This window comes from Camponotus vicinus, unplaced genomic scaffold, assembly GCF_025532165.1.
Source record: "Camponotus vicinus isolate PSW18456_S1 unplaced genomic scaffold, iyCamVici1.0 SCAF_12, whole genome shotgun sequence".
NCBI lineage: Eukaryota > Metazoa > Arthropoda > Insecta > Hymenoptera > Formicidae > Camponotus > Camponotus vicinus.
This window is the reverse complement of record NW_028141948.1, coordinates 2,524,418-2,540,489: the sequence shown is the minus strand read 5'-3', so window position 1 is coordinate 2,540,489 and position 16,072 is coordinate 2,524,418. Positions and strand designations below refer to the sequence as shown.

General features: G+C 39.9%; 1 protein-coding gene across 7 annotated transcripts in view; it reads left to right on the top strand.

Moving 5' to 3' along the window:
- LOC145962719 (tubulin monoglutamylase TTLL4) overlaps positions 1-4,528 on the top strand; it is a 137,620-nt gene extending 133,092 nt beyond the window's left edge. For 4 of the 7 annotated variants that reach the window (XM_083083996.1, XM_083083993.1, XM_083083994.1 and 1 more), the window contains 3 exons: positions 1,154-1,210; positions 2,255-3,425; positions 3,666-4,528. In XM_083083996.1, the coding sequence (XP_082940122.1) occupies positions 2,299-3,425; positions 3,666-4,257 (1,719 nt within the window). In that variant the 5' untranslated portion in view covers positions 1,154-1,210; positions 2,255-2,298 and the 3' untranslated portion in view covers positions 4,258-4,528. The remainder of the gene's footprint in view (positions 1-1,153; positions 1,211-2,254; positions 3,426-3,665) is intronic. The other 3 variants (XM_083083997.1, XM_083083999.1, XM_083083998.1) reach the window with 1 other exon arrangement.
- Positions 4,529-16,072: the final 11,544 nt, after the last annotated feature.

Genomic DNA, 16,072 nt, shown 5'->3' with positions numbered 1-16,072 from the left:
TTTTTACTTCTTATCCCTAGTTTCTACCCCTCTAAAAATGCGATCGTACGTTAAAAAGTCAATCGCATGCGAGAGGAAATAAACTCACCGTACCAGCTTCTCATTCAAGCGCAATGTACGATTGACAGACGCGCACTACTCGCGTGCGAGAGATTGCGCTCGCAATTATCAAGATATACGATCCGGTCGTTGACTCTCGCGAACATTTAAATTGTAACAAATCGCTGTTCAAATACTCGACAAAGGTATTTTTCACAATAAAAATAAAGTAAAGAAATAGTCAGAAGCAGAATAAGTCTGAAAAGGGTTAAAAGAATTAATTTAATTTAAATTAAATTAAATTTTAAATTAATTTGAAAGGTTAAAAGAATTAATTTATTTAAAAAGCGCCAACTATTTTCAAATATTTTTGTTTTTACTTAAATAAGATTTATATGAATATGAATCTTCAAACACTGGTGTTTGATAATATTTATAATACATCACTCTTGGTAAACATAAAGCTTGTTTTTCCTATAACGAGTCTACTTGCGACCTTTATCGATTATTAATCGGCTATTGGCTGAGAAGAACCTGTGAGTAAAAATTGAAACGAATTCCGTTATAAAGTTATAAATATTTCGTTATACGTTACGAATTTTGCGATTGTCGAGAGTAATATATTGTATAAGTACTATTATTTTATTTGTCTTTGCGCGATATTTTTTATTTTCCTCGTGTAAAATTTTTTACGTGTAAATTATAAATATTAATTTTACTTTAAAAATGAATAAATGTAACGTGAATTCTGCACAAGAATAAGAAAATTGCAAGATAAGTCAACTGATTTGCTGCACAAAATTCATAAAAATAGTTCTCGCATTAACTCGTGTAAGTTATTCGATCAAAGTAATAATCGATCGAAATAAGATCATTGTTATCGTGTAAATTTTGATTATTTCCTCGCGATGATATACTTAATCATCGCCATCTTATATTTTATCAATTATATTGCCAAACTGTATTTCTTTTTAAAATCATTATTTTTCTCATGACGCAAAGAAACGTTTATCGTCAATACAAAATAGATCAAAAGAGATATGCATACGCATCATGCATATATTATGATCTCTGGGCGATTATAATAATTGGCGAATCAATTTGTATGTTTTAGATGCTTGTAGCCGTATCATCATAATGCTGGCAGCTGACATTTAAACAATAGGAATTGGTACGTACATTTTTCTTTTCGCAAATTTTCTCATTTAATCTTGCGCCTTATACACAATAGGTTTTTTGACACGTGCGTTGACGCGTCTGCGTAGCATCATCGTTTCAGACGTTTCAGTTTCTACCATGTTCATTGCGATGTAATAATCGTTTTATTGTTTTGCAGCATTCGATGCTGTTACTCGTTTACAATTCTTATCGTATTTTGACGTGTATCGTGTTTCTCTTTATCGTGCGACATTTTATCGAACGCTATTATACATTGAAAGGAGTTAATTTATTTCGAATAAAAAATTGTAATTGAAGTAAACTTTTACTTTATAAAATTATTCAAAAAGAATATCAGAGAAGAATTGAAAGAAAATGTCTTCGTGAAAAATTTATTTTCTGACGAAGTCGCCGATAAAATTGAATTTTAATTAGGTTATATGTGTTAATTTATTCCACGATAACAAGTAAATCGATTATTTGCACCTGCTTCTTTCGCGTTGCTAATAACTTGCAGCTATATTCGATGCATATTCATAACATGTACAAAGTATTAGCTAGTTTGATACTTCATAATTATAGCTCCGAGGAAAGTTGTCACATTTTGTAATTAATCGATGAAAAAAAATCGCTAATATATCTATTTATAATAATTCAGAAAGAATTAAGTATATTATATCGAATTGAGTCGCAATAGATATTTAAATTTATCTCGATTAAGTCTATCAGTTCTGCTCCTCGAGTGTGTTTAATAGCAATATTCTATATTAATCTGCATTTTATTTTAATGAATCTGCATTATATTTTCTTCAATAGCAATATTTCATATTAATCTGCATTTTATTTTAATGAATCTGCATTATATTTTCTTCAATAGCAATATTCCATATTAATCTGCATTTTATTTTAATGAATCTGCATTATATTTTCTTCAATAGCAACATTCCATATTAATCTGCATTTTATTTTAATGAATCTGCGTTATATTTTCTTCAATAGCAACATTCCATATTAATCTGCATTTTATTTTAATGAATCTGCATTATATTTTTCACAGTTAAAGATACATGTTTTAGAAGCTATAGAATCAAGTTGTCGCGCATGGCGAATTTTTTCTCGCATGCTCCAGGCTCATCCGAGATGGACGTAATCGCGTACAATCAACACGAAACCAATAGCATCGCGAGCAGCACCGATGGCGCCGAAACTCAGTACGACGAGGAGAGCGTGCCCGACCTCGACGTCGACGGAGACCTGCTGTCGATCGACGGTGACAAACAGAATAAACTGCCCTTCCGCAGGAGCTTGTTCGACAACGTGGCGCCCTACATCATCTTTCAGTCGTTCGAATGCAAGAATGGCCCGGTACTGCCGTACGAAGTGGCACGGCACCTGAAGTGGCACCTCAGCACAATAACACCGATAATAGTGCGTCGCACTGTCGTGAATTCCGGATATCGATTGATGAAGAAGTGCCAGAACTGGTGCGGCACCTGGGGCAAGCACATGAAGTCCGTCTGCTACAAAAACTTGAAGCAGTCGCAGAAGGTCAACCACTTTCCCGGGACCTACCAAATCGGCCGGAAGGATCGACTGTCGCGCAATCTCAGCCGGATGGTGATGAAGTACGGCAAGCGCGAGTTCGGCTTCGTGCCGCGCACCTACGTGCTACCTCAGGACCTGCGTCTCTTCCGCCAGGTATGGGAGAAGAACGGCGGCAAGGAGAAGTGGATCATCAAGCCACCGGCCTCCGCTCGCGGCACCGGGATCCGCGTGGTCCATCGCTGGTCGCAGATACCAAAGAAACGCGCCATCGTCGTCCAGCAATATCTATCGCGACCGATGCTGATACGCGGCGCCAAGTTCGACCTGCGCCTTTACGTGCTCATCACCAGCATCAATCCGCTCAAGATCTACATCTATCCGGACGGCCTCGCGCGCTTCGCCTCCGTCAAATACAACGACGACATCAACTACCTCAGCGACCGTTTCATGCATCTTACCAACTATAGCATTAATAAAACCAGTGCGACCTACACCAGCAACGACTGCGCGGACTCGAGCACCGGTCACAAGTGGACTCTAAGAACTCTATGGTCCTATCTCGAACAGGAAAATGTGGTGAATATTGCCAAGATTTGGGCGTCTATAAAGGACATAGTCATCAAGACGATGATAGCCGGCGAATCTCCCATCAACACTCTAACGAGAACCAATACAACTTCGAGGTGAGGGAAATAACTTATATTTTTAATAAAATTAATTATTATTCTTTTTAATCCAATACTATTGTTTTATTTTAAAGTGAGTTTCTTAATGTTATAAAAGCTAAATAATATTAAAAAAAAATTAAAATACTAATAATTGAATAACATAATATTTTGTAGAATATTTTCACGTTGTTTTAACAAGTTTCCTATATTAATTAATATATATTTTTTTATAATATATGTTTTACTTTATTAAAGGTATTGTTGCTATGAGCTTTTCGGCATCGATATTCTCTTGGATGACAATCGGAAACCGTGGTTACTCGAGGTGAATATATCGCCCTCCCTACAGTCTTCCTCGCCGCTCGACATTGCTGTCAAGGGGCCTCTTATTAGAAACGTCTTTAACATAGCCGGATATCAATTGCCTACGTGCATACCGTCTGAAGAAGTGGAGAAACTAGCCCAAAGATACCAGTTGGATCTGGTGTGCCAAGATTACAGACTGCACCGAACTACACTTAGCTATCAAGAACGGCACAAGCAATCGTTGTATGCGAATCTGAGAAATCGGGAAGACTACCTTGATGAAATAATCGAGGATCTCACGCCCGACGATGTCAGACACTTGATCACTTACGAGGACGAACTGACGCAGTTGGGTAGATTCGAGAAGATTTTTCCTACCACTACCAGTCACCAGTACTTGCAGTACTTTGATGTTCCGAGATACTACAATATGTTGTTCGACGCGTGGGAGGCTAAATATGGCGACAATCGGGACGAAGGTATTTCCCGATTACAAAAGTTATGCAAGGCCAAATATCACTTGGAACAATCTTGGAACTGATCTTTTAAATAGTAATCTTCCTCCCGGACGTCATGTTTATATCGATAATCACCGACATCAAAGAGACGCCAAACTACAAAGTCGTTTGAAATCAACATTTTAATAGAATCCTTCTCATCTTGTACGCTATGCGCACTTGTATACGGGTAAACGTACCATTTCCACGTCCGTGGTTCGTTAAGAACCAAGTTCATTATGTGCCTTTTCCCACGGTTGTGCGAATTTATTTTATTGTATGAAATTTTGTCTTTAATAAAAATTTTTCACTACACGCACGAGATTAGCTAAAGCTGCGTTCACTTCTTTTTCTCTTATCTATTAATAATTCTTGTCTTGCTCATTAATAATGTAAATTTGATTTTATAATCTTGTTTGAAGTTTATTGCAATAATTAATTTTCTATTTAAAATAATAAACTGTTTGTTTAAATTATAACAGATTTACAAAAGGACAATTTTTTTTTAAAGATATAAGTCATATATACACAAAATATGAATATATAAAAATTTAATTTTGGAAAGTAATTTTATTCAAAGTTTAACGTCAAATTTAATTTTGATTTTAATATTTAATTAAATTTAAAATTTGTCTTTAGTGCGATTTGATACATTTTGTATTTTATAGAGGACATCTCAGATTTTATAATGGATTCAAGCGCATAAACAAGTAAGTGAAAAAATTATGTATCTATAGGTATGCATATTTTGATGATTGTCCTGTGCAAAAAATTGTCGTTAAAAACGCTCATAAATATTATGCTTCTGCAAAATTAATTTTTCATTCATTAGCTGTATTAATAAAAATTTCATAATCCCTAATTTACAATTCTCTTTCGAGATTTTGCGTTCATACGTACAGATTGTCTCAAACTCATTATTTCGGTCGCTTTAACTTCTCCAAAATCATGCGCACGGTGCAAAAAGCTCAGTATTGATAAAAACTTGTCTTAAATTTAGTGATAAGGAACGAGCGCGTATCCCCAAAGAAAGGGGACGCTTGCACCGGTCGTGGTAAATTGTGGACAAGTCATCGTACCGAGAACACCGAGATACGTTGGCGTATATCGAAATTATCGGACGCCTAATGGCAACTCGGCTATAACGGCTGACCGCTGGCGGTGATAAAAAGTCAAAGCTGCCGATGCGCAAGAGTCTCTTTGCTAATGTAGCGGGCGTGCATAATTTTCGGCAACAAGAGCATCGTGAGACTGCCAGCACCTGCTTCGATACAGGAAGGAAGCGCACTCCTCCGTTGATTCATTAGGTTCAATCGTAAGCTTGGCAAAAGAATAAGAGAATCAAGAGCTCCTGATGAAAATTAAAGAAATTAAAATGTCCCATTTTGACGTACGATAAATTTATCTGATCTAAAAGATACCGTACATCGAGATATTCGGATATAAACTATTGAAATGAAGTATTGGAGATGTAAACGTTTTTATGGCCGCAACCATAAGGTGGATTTAATAAATCCGTACTGACAATTTAATGTCTCTATTGTGACCGCGACAGTCAGCGGTACCGGACAACTGCGCTTGATTAGGTTAATACGAAAGGGGACCAGATTTCTTCGCTTCCGCCCTTTAAATTCAATTACTGGTTAGGCTCCGTCACTTAAAACATCATATATCAGTTTTGTCTGGAGGAAGTACGATCCGTGATAGAGAATGACCGTACCAATTGTCTTCAGAAGCAAAGACACAAGAACATTTGATTCGTTTAGATTTTCCGTCTCGTTAAACAACAGTTAACGTCATCTTTACGAGACGATGATTAATAATCCCAGCTCCACATTTTCTACATAAATACAGAGAAAAGGATGTAGATACTTTAAACGATTTTACATTACATTAAGTATAAATTAATAAGGTATTAATATCACTATTTTTATAAAATTTATTCATTAAATTCTTCCAGAGGAGAATAATATATTAATAATAATTGATAATAAATATGATTAAATTTAACGCATCGATCCGGCAGATTCTCTTCCGAGCTGCAGATTTTGGGGACGAAATTATTCGAGGCGATTTACATGATGCACAGGGTACCCCAACATCGTTTGGAGACAATAGACCGCGTTCACGGTGCCACGACGGTCAATGAATTGATATCGTTATTGTAACAACATAATAGACATATTTTCTTATTGAGATTGCAGCCTTACTCGCGCGCGCATTGTATGTCGTGTGCGTGTATACATTGCATATGTGTGACGTGCGCGCCTGGCCGGGCTGTCTTTATGAATGTATTCATTCATGCGAGTGGCTGCGTGTGTGTTATGTAACCAACACGACGCGTAAGGCTAAGGACCCCGTTCTTCTCTCTACGTGAGGACAGATCTCAAGGAGACCAAGCTGCCACTTGAATACGGGACAGGTAGTTATGTTTTTATCGCCGTCCATTTAACAAGGCTAGAGCTCTCTTTGTCTATGTCTCTCGTCTCGTCCGAGATTCTATTTAATCCAGTAAAGAAGCACGAGCGATAATTTTACACCGATTCCTCGAATCGTGCGTGAGGCATCTTGGTCCAGCTCGTCGAATGAACGAACCAAAGTTCCGAAATCGGTTTAAGCGAATCATTAAATCGCCCATGGATTGCGCCTTGTCACTTGATCAAATTGATTCGACGGATGGATTTCTAATGTTATAGTTATTTCTTGGAAACAGGGTTCGGAAATTAGTTCGATGATTACTCTCTCATTCAGCGATGAGAGATTATGCGTTATGCGAGCAACATCTCGTTTGCGACGCAAGTACGTCGTTCCACTCGATTTAAAATATGCCGTCATCGTCCTATTTGTGATTCCGACAAAGATTAAAAATATATTTTTTTCAGTTAATAGGTATTTTATGCGAATAATTTGCGAGGCGATTACATGTGTTTTCTGCACGTGTGCATAATAATCGTGTCATTTATAGACTCGAATATAAAGAAATGATCTTGTACGAGATATAAACCGTGATATTTTTTATATAAAAACTTGATATATAAAACTTTCTATAATAAAAATATTTCAATTTACAATATTTAAAATTCCTAAAAATACTTTTCTCCCTTTAATTTTTCTAATAATATCATTTTTAATAAACAAAAAATAATCTTGCAATCACATTTTGATCGAGAACATGAAATCTCTCGAGTCTCTAGACAAAATATTTCAAAAATACATTGCTAATCCATGACTAGACTCGTGGATATTATTTCGTGCATATCAGACATAAAGCCAATGTGAAATATAATTAGCGGGCATTAAAAAACAGCAATGTTAATTTCCTTGTGTCTTTGATTTTTTTTATGCGCAAGTTATTCGCATGATTAGATATCCGGTTCTTGTCTGCCTCGTGAACTTTGCGCGTGACGATTGCGAGGCGATTACAATGTGTCCTCCGCACGTGTGCATAATTAGCGTGTCATTTATCATGACTGTAGGCTCGAATATAAAAGGCAGTCTCGTACGATCATTCAAGGTCGTTCTCGGTCCACGAGCCACTCGAACGCCTTACTGCGTCAATGTAATTTCAACATTACCGTGTATTTAACTGCGGCACGTGCCACTTGATTCTTGTATCTAGCGATTCCTTGCGGAGGAATCTGTCTCAAATAAATAAATATTTTTTATTTATAAATAAATATTTTATTCCTATTAAAATTCTTAAATATATGAGAAGACTACTAATTTTTAGGAGATGATTCTTTGTCGAAAATTAAGAGGAATTTTTCATATAAACATATACTCCTACATCCATATACTGTTACACTCCTCCAAAAATGGGGGTAAAAATTAGGTTTTTATTTTTTTCTCAAATTTGGAACAAGTTAAAGAAATGAAATTAAGATAACTCTTTAACTTATTCCAAATTTGAGAAAAAAATAAATACCTAATTTTTACCCCCATTTTTGGAGGAGTGTGACTCCACAGGGGGGGGATGTTTATATGAAAAATCTCCCTTAATTTTCGACAAGGAATCTCCTAAAATTTTTCGCACTTATTAAGAAACACCCTGTATATTGTACATTATGAATTCATATTTGCGGCGAGTGTCTGATTAGAAAAAAAAACGGCACACATCTATCGCGATTCAACGATGCTTACGTCATTACGAAGATTAAAGGAGATCTTTCCGATTCGACTGACGTGGACATCTACCTATCTACCTACGCGAAATATGTCTGCGCGCGCGAGAACGTACTCGACACCGGGTAACGACTTAATAAACCGACAGCGGCCACTGCGACGTGATGCGCGGAGCGGGGGGGAGGGGAGGACCCCGCGGTGCGGGCGGATGCGAGCACGTGGAGTCGCGCGGGGGCGTCGCGGTAGTCAGGTGCGTCGCGTGCCCCCCACTTACATCACGTGTAGCTAGCTCGTGCTTTGTTTTGAGAAGGCTTAAGAGCGCCCGTTCCCACGCTTCCGCGCGCGTTCTCCTTAGATCCCCCTTCCCCCCTCCCCCCTCCATGTGTCTTCTCTTATGTGCCTCGTGTCAAAATTCGTATTCGAGATATACCGTAAGCCCCCCGATTATCTCCTCGAGCGTCCGGCCGCTCCGAGCTACGAGGTTTATTTGGTGCAAAAAATTTCATTATTGATTATTACGAACTTCTCTTTGTTATATAATTGTCATTATAATTTTATTTAATTTAGAATGCAAAATGCGTGGCGTCAATGTTACTTTTTGATATTAATTTTATTCTTGAAAGTATTTTTTTTTTTATATGTGAAATATTCAGAGAGAGATATGATTGCATGATTAATCCAGGAATATGAGACATACAGATATATTGGATCATTGTTTCAGTATCACAATAATCTCGATCGGGGCTCCTTTCTCGCCTTTCCCTTCTCTCTTTCTCTCTCTCTCTCTCTCTCTGCCTCTTCCATTGGCGTCTCTATAACCGAACCGTTCTCATATACTCTTGGTATTCTCCGGCTTTGTCTTACGCACGAGCCGACGTGCACGCGGCTGATTACGAGGCTGCGCGTAGACCGGACGCTCCCTCGAGAATCGCGATGGACTTCCCACATACTTTCACGCCGCTCGTAAACCGCCGGCCGCCCGACGAATATTGTCACGCAGCTCATTCCCATAAGCCGCGCGCGTGCACGAAGCGTGCGCCGACAATTTTATTGTTTCAGCAGGATATAAATACGTGCCTAATGGAAAAATAAATATTCCGCCGCATTTGACAGCTGCTCGAATCCTAACAAATCACTGTAATTAACTCGCACAATTTTTTAACCGAGAGAACTTTCTGCAGCAGATCGTCGATTATTAAATAAAAATATTAAAAAACCATAAAGAATTGAAATTATTTCGATTCAAAGTTCTCCGATCGAAGAGACAAATTTAATCAAATTCCGAAAATCCGAGGATCGCGTACAAAAGCGCGAGCCCTTCTTCACAATCGGGGGTACCGTGATATTGGAGCACACACGCACGCACGCACGCACGCGTGCGTGTGCGCGTGCACGCAGGCCGCGATGGTGGCTAGAGAATTCCTACGGTTTTTCGTTCGGTTCCCACGGCCGGGGTGCGTCAGGTGGCTAGCGCGGGGTGCGCACCCCCCTCCTCCCCTTGCCGCCTTTCTTCACCCCTCGAAATAGACGTAAACCCCGCTGAGAAATACACTATACGTGGCTCCGCCCTTGCCACCATTCTCGGCACGCATGTTGCACGCGTGTATATTCGTGGCGGAATGTCATCCCCCACCTCCCCCGAATATCTACCTACCTCCAGCTATTCTATTCTTCGTGATTCATGAAAACGACTCTTTTCCGCGACAATTCGCCGCAATTGATGCTTCGGGCGGTGAATTGTAGCTTTGTTGCGATGCATGAAAAGGAGTCTTTTGGAGTCTTTGGGAAAGAAATTACTTTATTTAACATTTTTATTTAATTTTTATAATTTTATTTTTTTTTATACATTTTCTTCAACAACATTTCTTCTTACATATCAGATGATCCTGAGAGACAATCTCCCCGCGAGATTTTTTTTTAATACAATTTCTATTTGAATAAATACTGGTTAAACGAAATGCACAGATACCGGTTGCAATAATCGGCGAATTTATCCGGCTGTTACGAGAATCTTTTTTCAGGCGAGTCATTCGTGCCGACCGATCGCGAGTGTATTTTTCTTTCGAGCAGACATTTCGGTATCCGCAGACACGTTTTTGCCAGACGGATTGAGCCGCGCGTGTTCGTCGACGCGGGGGAGCCGTTCCCACGAGAGATTCAGAAAATAACCACCGAAGAGATCGTGCAACCGGGTTGCCCGCGTCGTTTTATTCTTCCGAATGTGTTTCGTCTTCGGCAGCCTCTCGTCATGACGTCACTGACCCAATTTCGCGCACGCCAGCGGTATCCTCGTGTGTTCGAATCCTGTTAAACCAGCTACCACCCGATCTTTGCATCGGGTATCGAATCTCTCTTTATTTATATTCGTGTTGTGAATCTTTCCAATGGATGGCATGAACAGTCATTATTCGATACTTTGACTTTCTCTATTATTTATATTATTATATTATATTATTTTTAATATTATCTATATTATTATATTATATTATTTTTAAAATCCTCTAACATGTATTTGTCAAAGTATTTATCTCTAAAAATAATTGTAAACTGCCAACGATATCGAAATCTGAAGTTTTCTATCTGATGTTTGCTTCATATTAACCCTTAAAGAGTACAAATATCATTAGTTTACTCTATCAATATTTTAATAATAAAATATCCCAAAGGCTTTAATCAATAAAAATTATTTTCTGCCATACATGAATATTTTCTTCTGATAAAGAAATATATATAAATTTTTTCAAGCACTTTGAGACAGCTAAAAATTGCAACGAGACATTGTGATCCAAGAACAGAGCAAAAAAAATATGATCTACAAGGGTTAACGATTCGACAGTTTCTAGTACGTTAGAAAAAGCGTCGAGAGAACGTTACGAGCATCCGTGGTCGTCTCGCGATTACATCGGAACCCGCTATATCCTGGAGGGACCGCCGTTGCCAAAGGAAAGAAGATAGCTGGATCGGATTGGCGGCCAGGCACGGGATCCTTCCCACGTCGTCGTCGAAACGTGCTGAAAGCGTGCTGCTCGCGTGGCCGTTAGCGAGGATGACAAGGAGAGAGAAAGAGAGAGAGAGAGAGGAGAACAGAGGACGACTGAGGCCCCGCAATATGCGTCGTGGATCCTGCCGATCTTTCTCACGGGCCAGGCGAAGGGAGAACGTCAGGTGGACGCAGGACCTCCTTCAGGAAATACAACAGTTCCTTACAAGGATTCGCGACTTCTGGCTTCCCACGCTCCTTCAGCCGTAACGGCCAGATTCGGGGTCCCTCCCTTCCTCTTTCCCCGTCTTCCCTCCTTCTCTTCGTCATTTTTCTTTTTTTTTTTTTTGCGCACGAACGCGGCTTCGGAGCAGTTCGAGATGATCGAGACGGCGCGCGAAATGACCGTATGTCTGCATGTAAATAATTGCGAGGGCACTTGCGCGTTATAAAGGCACTTCTCTCCGGTTGGCAAAAAAATTCCGATCGCGAGAGGACCGAGTGCGTGACGAGGCTGTCTTTCGCTCGCGATCGGTCGCGCCCTTAATTAGCTTTCATTCGATTTGCGCGATGTTTTGCGAGTATCGCGCGCGTTGCGCAAGATGTGACTTTACGTTCGCGCGGGAAAAAAAAGGAGGGACAAGTGCATTTTATTTCGAGGCACGAAAGAACAAAAGAAACGAATAATTAAGAATTTCTCCCCATATCTGATCCAGAAAAAGCGCGAGCGCGAAAGGTCGTTCGCCCATCGAGCTGACGCTCGTTCCTGGAACAAATCACACAACGGCCGGATCACAAAAACGCGGATCGATTCGATCGAGGGAGCGCTCGATGCAGGCTCGTGGCACTTTATTTGCCTTCGACTTCTCCTACCAAAGCGCGACCGTTCCACTTCGACGATCGTAAGAGCCGAGGCTCTCTCGATCGAGAAAATCCCGGAGATATTCGGGACATCCCTGGATCGCGTGTCTGTCATGCGTTCTTTCTTGTCATGCGATGAATGGAAATAATTCTGCAGCTCCTCAGACTTCGTTTCGATCACCTGATCCAGGAGCAAAAGTCGCCACGTGACTGAAGAATTTGAAAAATGTATTATTAATCGTTAAATTTCTATCGAGAAGATATCGTAGAATTTGGAATTAATGAATATCTGAAACTTGTATTGCAAACTCTTGTCTGTAGATTTTAGACGTCAGATATTAAATTTCTCGATGAAATATTGTAAGAGAGTTTTCACGCAATTTAAGGGGCGTGGAATTTTATAACCGTAATTGCTCGACGAGGCAATAAACGGGAAAGTACGTCGTTCGATTGATTACCGGCCGTATCCGGAAATTATATGGCACTTATTGTCGAATTTCTGCAAGAGGCATTTCCGTCTATTTGCATAAGGCTCCTCGATCCCGCCTTTCGCCTCCCAAAATCCTCGGTTAACGACTAAGATGCGTAAACGGTGCGCGACGCGCGCGGGCGCAAATTTCACGTTGCGCGCGAGGTAAACCGTGCATTATCGGAGTTTCCTTTTTTTTTCCTTTTGCGCCAAAAACAGGAAGTGCCGGCGGCCGTAATCTTCTGCATTATGAAGATCGTGAGAGCCGATCCAAGGTGACGAACGAGCACGCGTAATCGAGAAGGAGATCTCGAGTGCGCCGGCAACCGCGCGAACCACGTGTCAGTCACGCCGCTCTCGCAAAATGAGAGAAAAAGAGAGAAAGAGAGGAAGGAGGAGAAGGAGAGGAAACAGGTTTCCTTGGACAATCCACGTGTGAAGCGGGTGGAATTTCTGAATTTCGTATCTCGTCCTCCATCTAGTCTTGCTCGCTCGCAAGAAGCACTTTTAATCAATGCTGTAATGAGAATGCGGCGAGATCAGTCGCTTCTCGAAGATTACGAGTAGCTCGAAAATTATAGTGCATGCGAGACGATGTTCCATTAATGGCAAAAAGATGCGATTGCAAATTTAGAGAATTAATTAACGAAATAATCATCGTAATTATAACTGATGATATGTCATGTTACGTTATTATATACAAGGTTTACCAAAAGTGTGGAAACCCCTTAATATTTCGAAAAATACGCATTTTTAAAAAAAATGTTTCATACAAAAGTTATAGGGTTTTATGTGGCGCATTACACAGCAACATTATTATGATCTCGAATAGCGTTGTCAAGGTTATGTGAAGGTCACCTCCAACTTTTTAAATGGGACACCCTATATGCTTTTGCATATTCTTGTAGCTTATCTCGAGAGCCAGATAAAAAAATTAATTTTTTGATTATCCTATCTCAATACTTTTATACACAATATAATGTGAGAAATCAATCGATGTAAAGAAAATACATACTAAGAAAAAATATGTAATTCTTAATTGCAAATTACATATTTTTTCTTAAAAACAACTATGTTTTTTCTTTACACCAATTGATTCCTCTCATTATTTTGTACATAAAAGTATTAAGGTAAGATAATCGAAAAATGAATATTTTACTAGATATTTTATGGTTTATGTAAAATTAAGAAATGATTTCAAGCCTCATAACTCGGAAAGTACTTAATGAAAACTAACTTAATTATAGTGTTTTGGAAAGCTCTCGAGATAAGCTACAAGAATATGCAAAAGCATATAGGGTGTCCCATTTAAAAAGTTGGAGGTGACCTTCACATAACCTTGACAACGCTATTCGAGGTCATAATAATGTTGCTGTGTAATGCGCCACATAAAACCCTATAACTTTTGTATGAAACATTTTTTTTAAAAATGCGTATTTTTCGAAATATTAAGGGGTTTCCACACTTTTGGTAAACCCTGTATGACGCTTATATGCATCAGACCAGACTCTTTTACGACTTAACGTCGATTATATTTCCTCGTGAAACCAAGGTTGCAGTCTAATACCGGAAAGACATCTCTGTCCACGCGTCGGCCACGCTTCGGACGCATTCTGATTACCAGGGTATGATCCTTGGTCCTTCAGTCCCCGGTCGAGTTAGACGCGTATCGACCTTAGACGACCGGGCCCTACAGATCTCGTGGGAACGGAACGGTCGTCGGCGCTGAAGCGTTTCAGGAAGCTCTTCGTGTTCCGCTCCCGCGATCACCGAGAGGAGAGTAGGGCCTCTTCAACGGCGACGACTCCTCCTTAACGCTCTGAATCGCTTCGGCGACGACGCCCACGCTCCAATCGGCATTCTCATCTCTCAGGAAAATGGGGACTTTGTCGGATACGACGGATTCCCGGATGAGCGCGTGGACGGGCCCAGTAATTACGGGCCCGATGTGTGATGCTGCTCAATTAAAATTCTTGTTTACGCGACACGTCCAACGGATTTCGCGAGATACGGTATAATTAAAATTGTCCCGATCATCCGAGAAACAAAAGGAAAGCTAACGAAAGCGCTCGTTGAAACTGATTACTTTGTTACAGGGTTCCTTTAGAAGGGATGATCGCAATAATCTATTTTTTCTTTAGCAAATTTCTTCATATCTTCTAATTTTTTCTAGCGATTTGTACCATTAATTTTAATCTCATGATTAATTTATCTATTATTTTCATAAATTTGGCTCTTAAATATACAGGCCAGATATACACGAATTATTTATTTTATTTGTAATTTGTTTGTTTGAGATGAAAGAATCAGAGAAATATACATCTTGTATCGAAGTATATATTGAATGATATATGTATTAAGAATATATCGAACGGCTATATATTTACGCATCCAGCATCCAAAATGATCCGTAACTAAATTAGCAATCTGCAACACGCATAATGACAGTGAACGGCGATGCAATTAAGCGAGTTAGCGCGAAAGTCGAACGTGTAAGTGTGCCCGATCGACGGTTGCAATTTGTAAAGACGAAACACGCCCATCGTGCTATTAAGCTGATCGAGCCAAGGTGTATCGGCTTATAATCGGTTTCCACGCGGCCAGCTACTTTGTGCGTGCATCGCGTATAATATTGACCGTAAATTATTTCGAATCGCAAACTGATTACAACGTAATGGAATGTGTGACGATTCCAGCCTGGAAACTTTCACCCGCGAAAGTCACTTATTTTTAACGAAGGCCACGTGTGTGTGCATCGCAAAATTCGGATATGTCGTCATCGTCTTTCGCGAAAAAAGAATATTTGATTTTTTTTTTAAATAATTACAACTATCTAAGAAGATAAAGTATCTGATCTCTTTGTATTACATATGATGTGGAGTTCCTTCTCTCTCTGTCTGAGACATTTTACAGAGGTGTTTATTATTTATAATATGCATAGTACTGTTCAAGAGAAAAATTCTATAACAGAAACAACTATTAATTTTCATGCTACACTCTATTATAAATGATATATCGCGTTATTAAAAAATAATGTAGGTACATCCGGACTTGAAATCACAGGTATGCGAAGAGACAGAAACGAGTTTCCTCGGTAAAATTGGGGTCGCGTCGGTCCCGCATCCAGAGGTTAATCTTCGTATATACATGCATCATATCCGAGGTAATTTGCCCGCTTCGTTTCTTATCGCGTGCCCATTACCTGCGTGTCGCACGCGAGCGCATCGTAGTCGATCCGAGATCCATCGCGGATGCGAGAGGCGTCGTCGTCATTAACATCGACGCGGGCGGGTGATATCGCGAGGCGCGCAACCGGACGCAGGGGTTGCGACCACCGACTGTTGCATCTCGCGGGAGCTTTCTGCGAGCGGCAGCGGGGCGCCTTTGTCGGGGCGCCGAGATTTCGCCGGAAATGACTCCCGGCGCA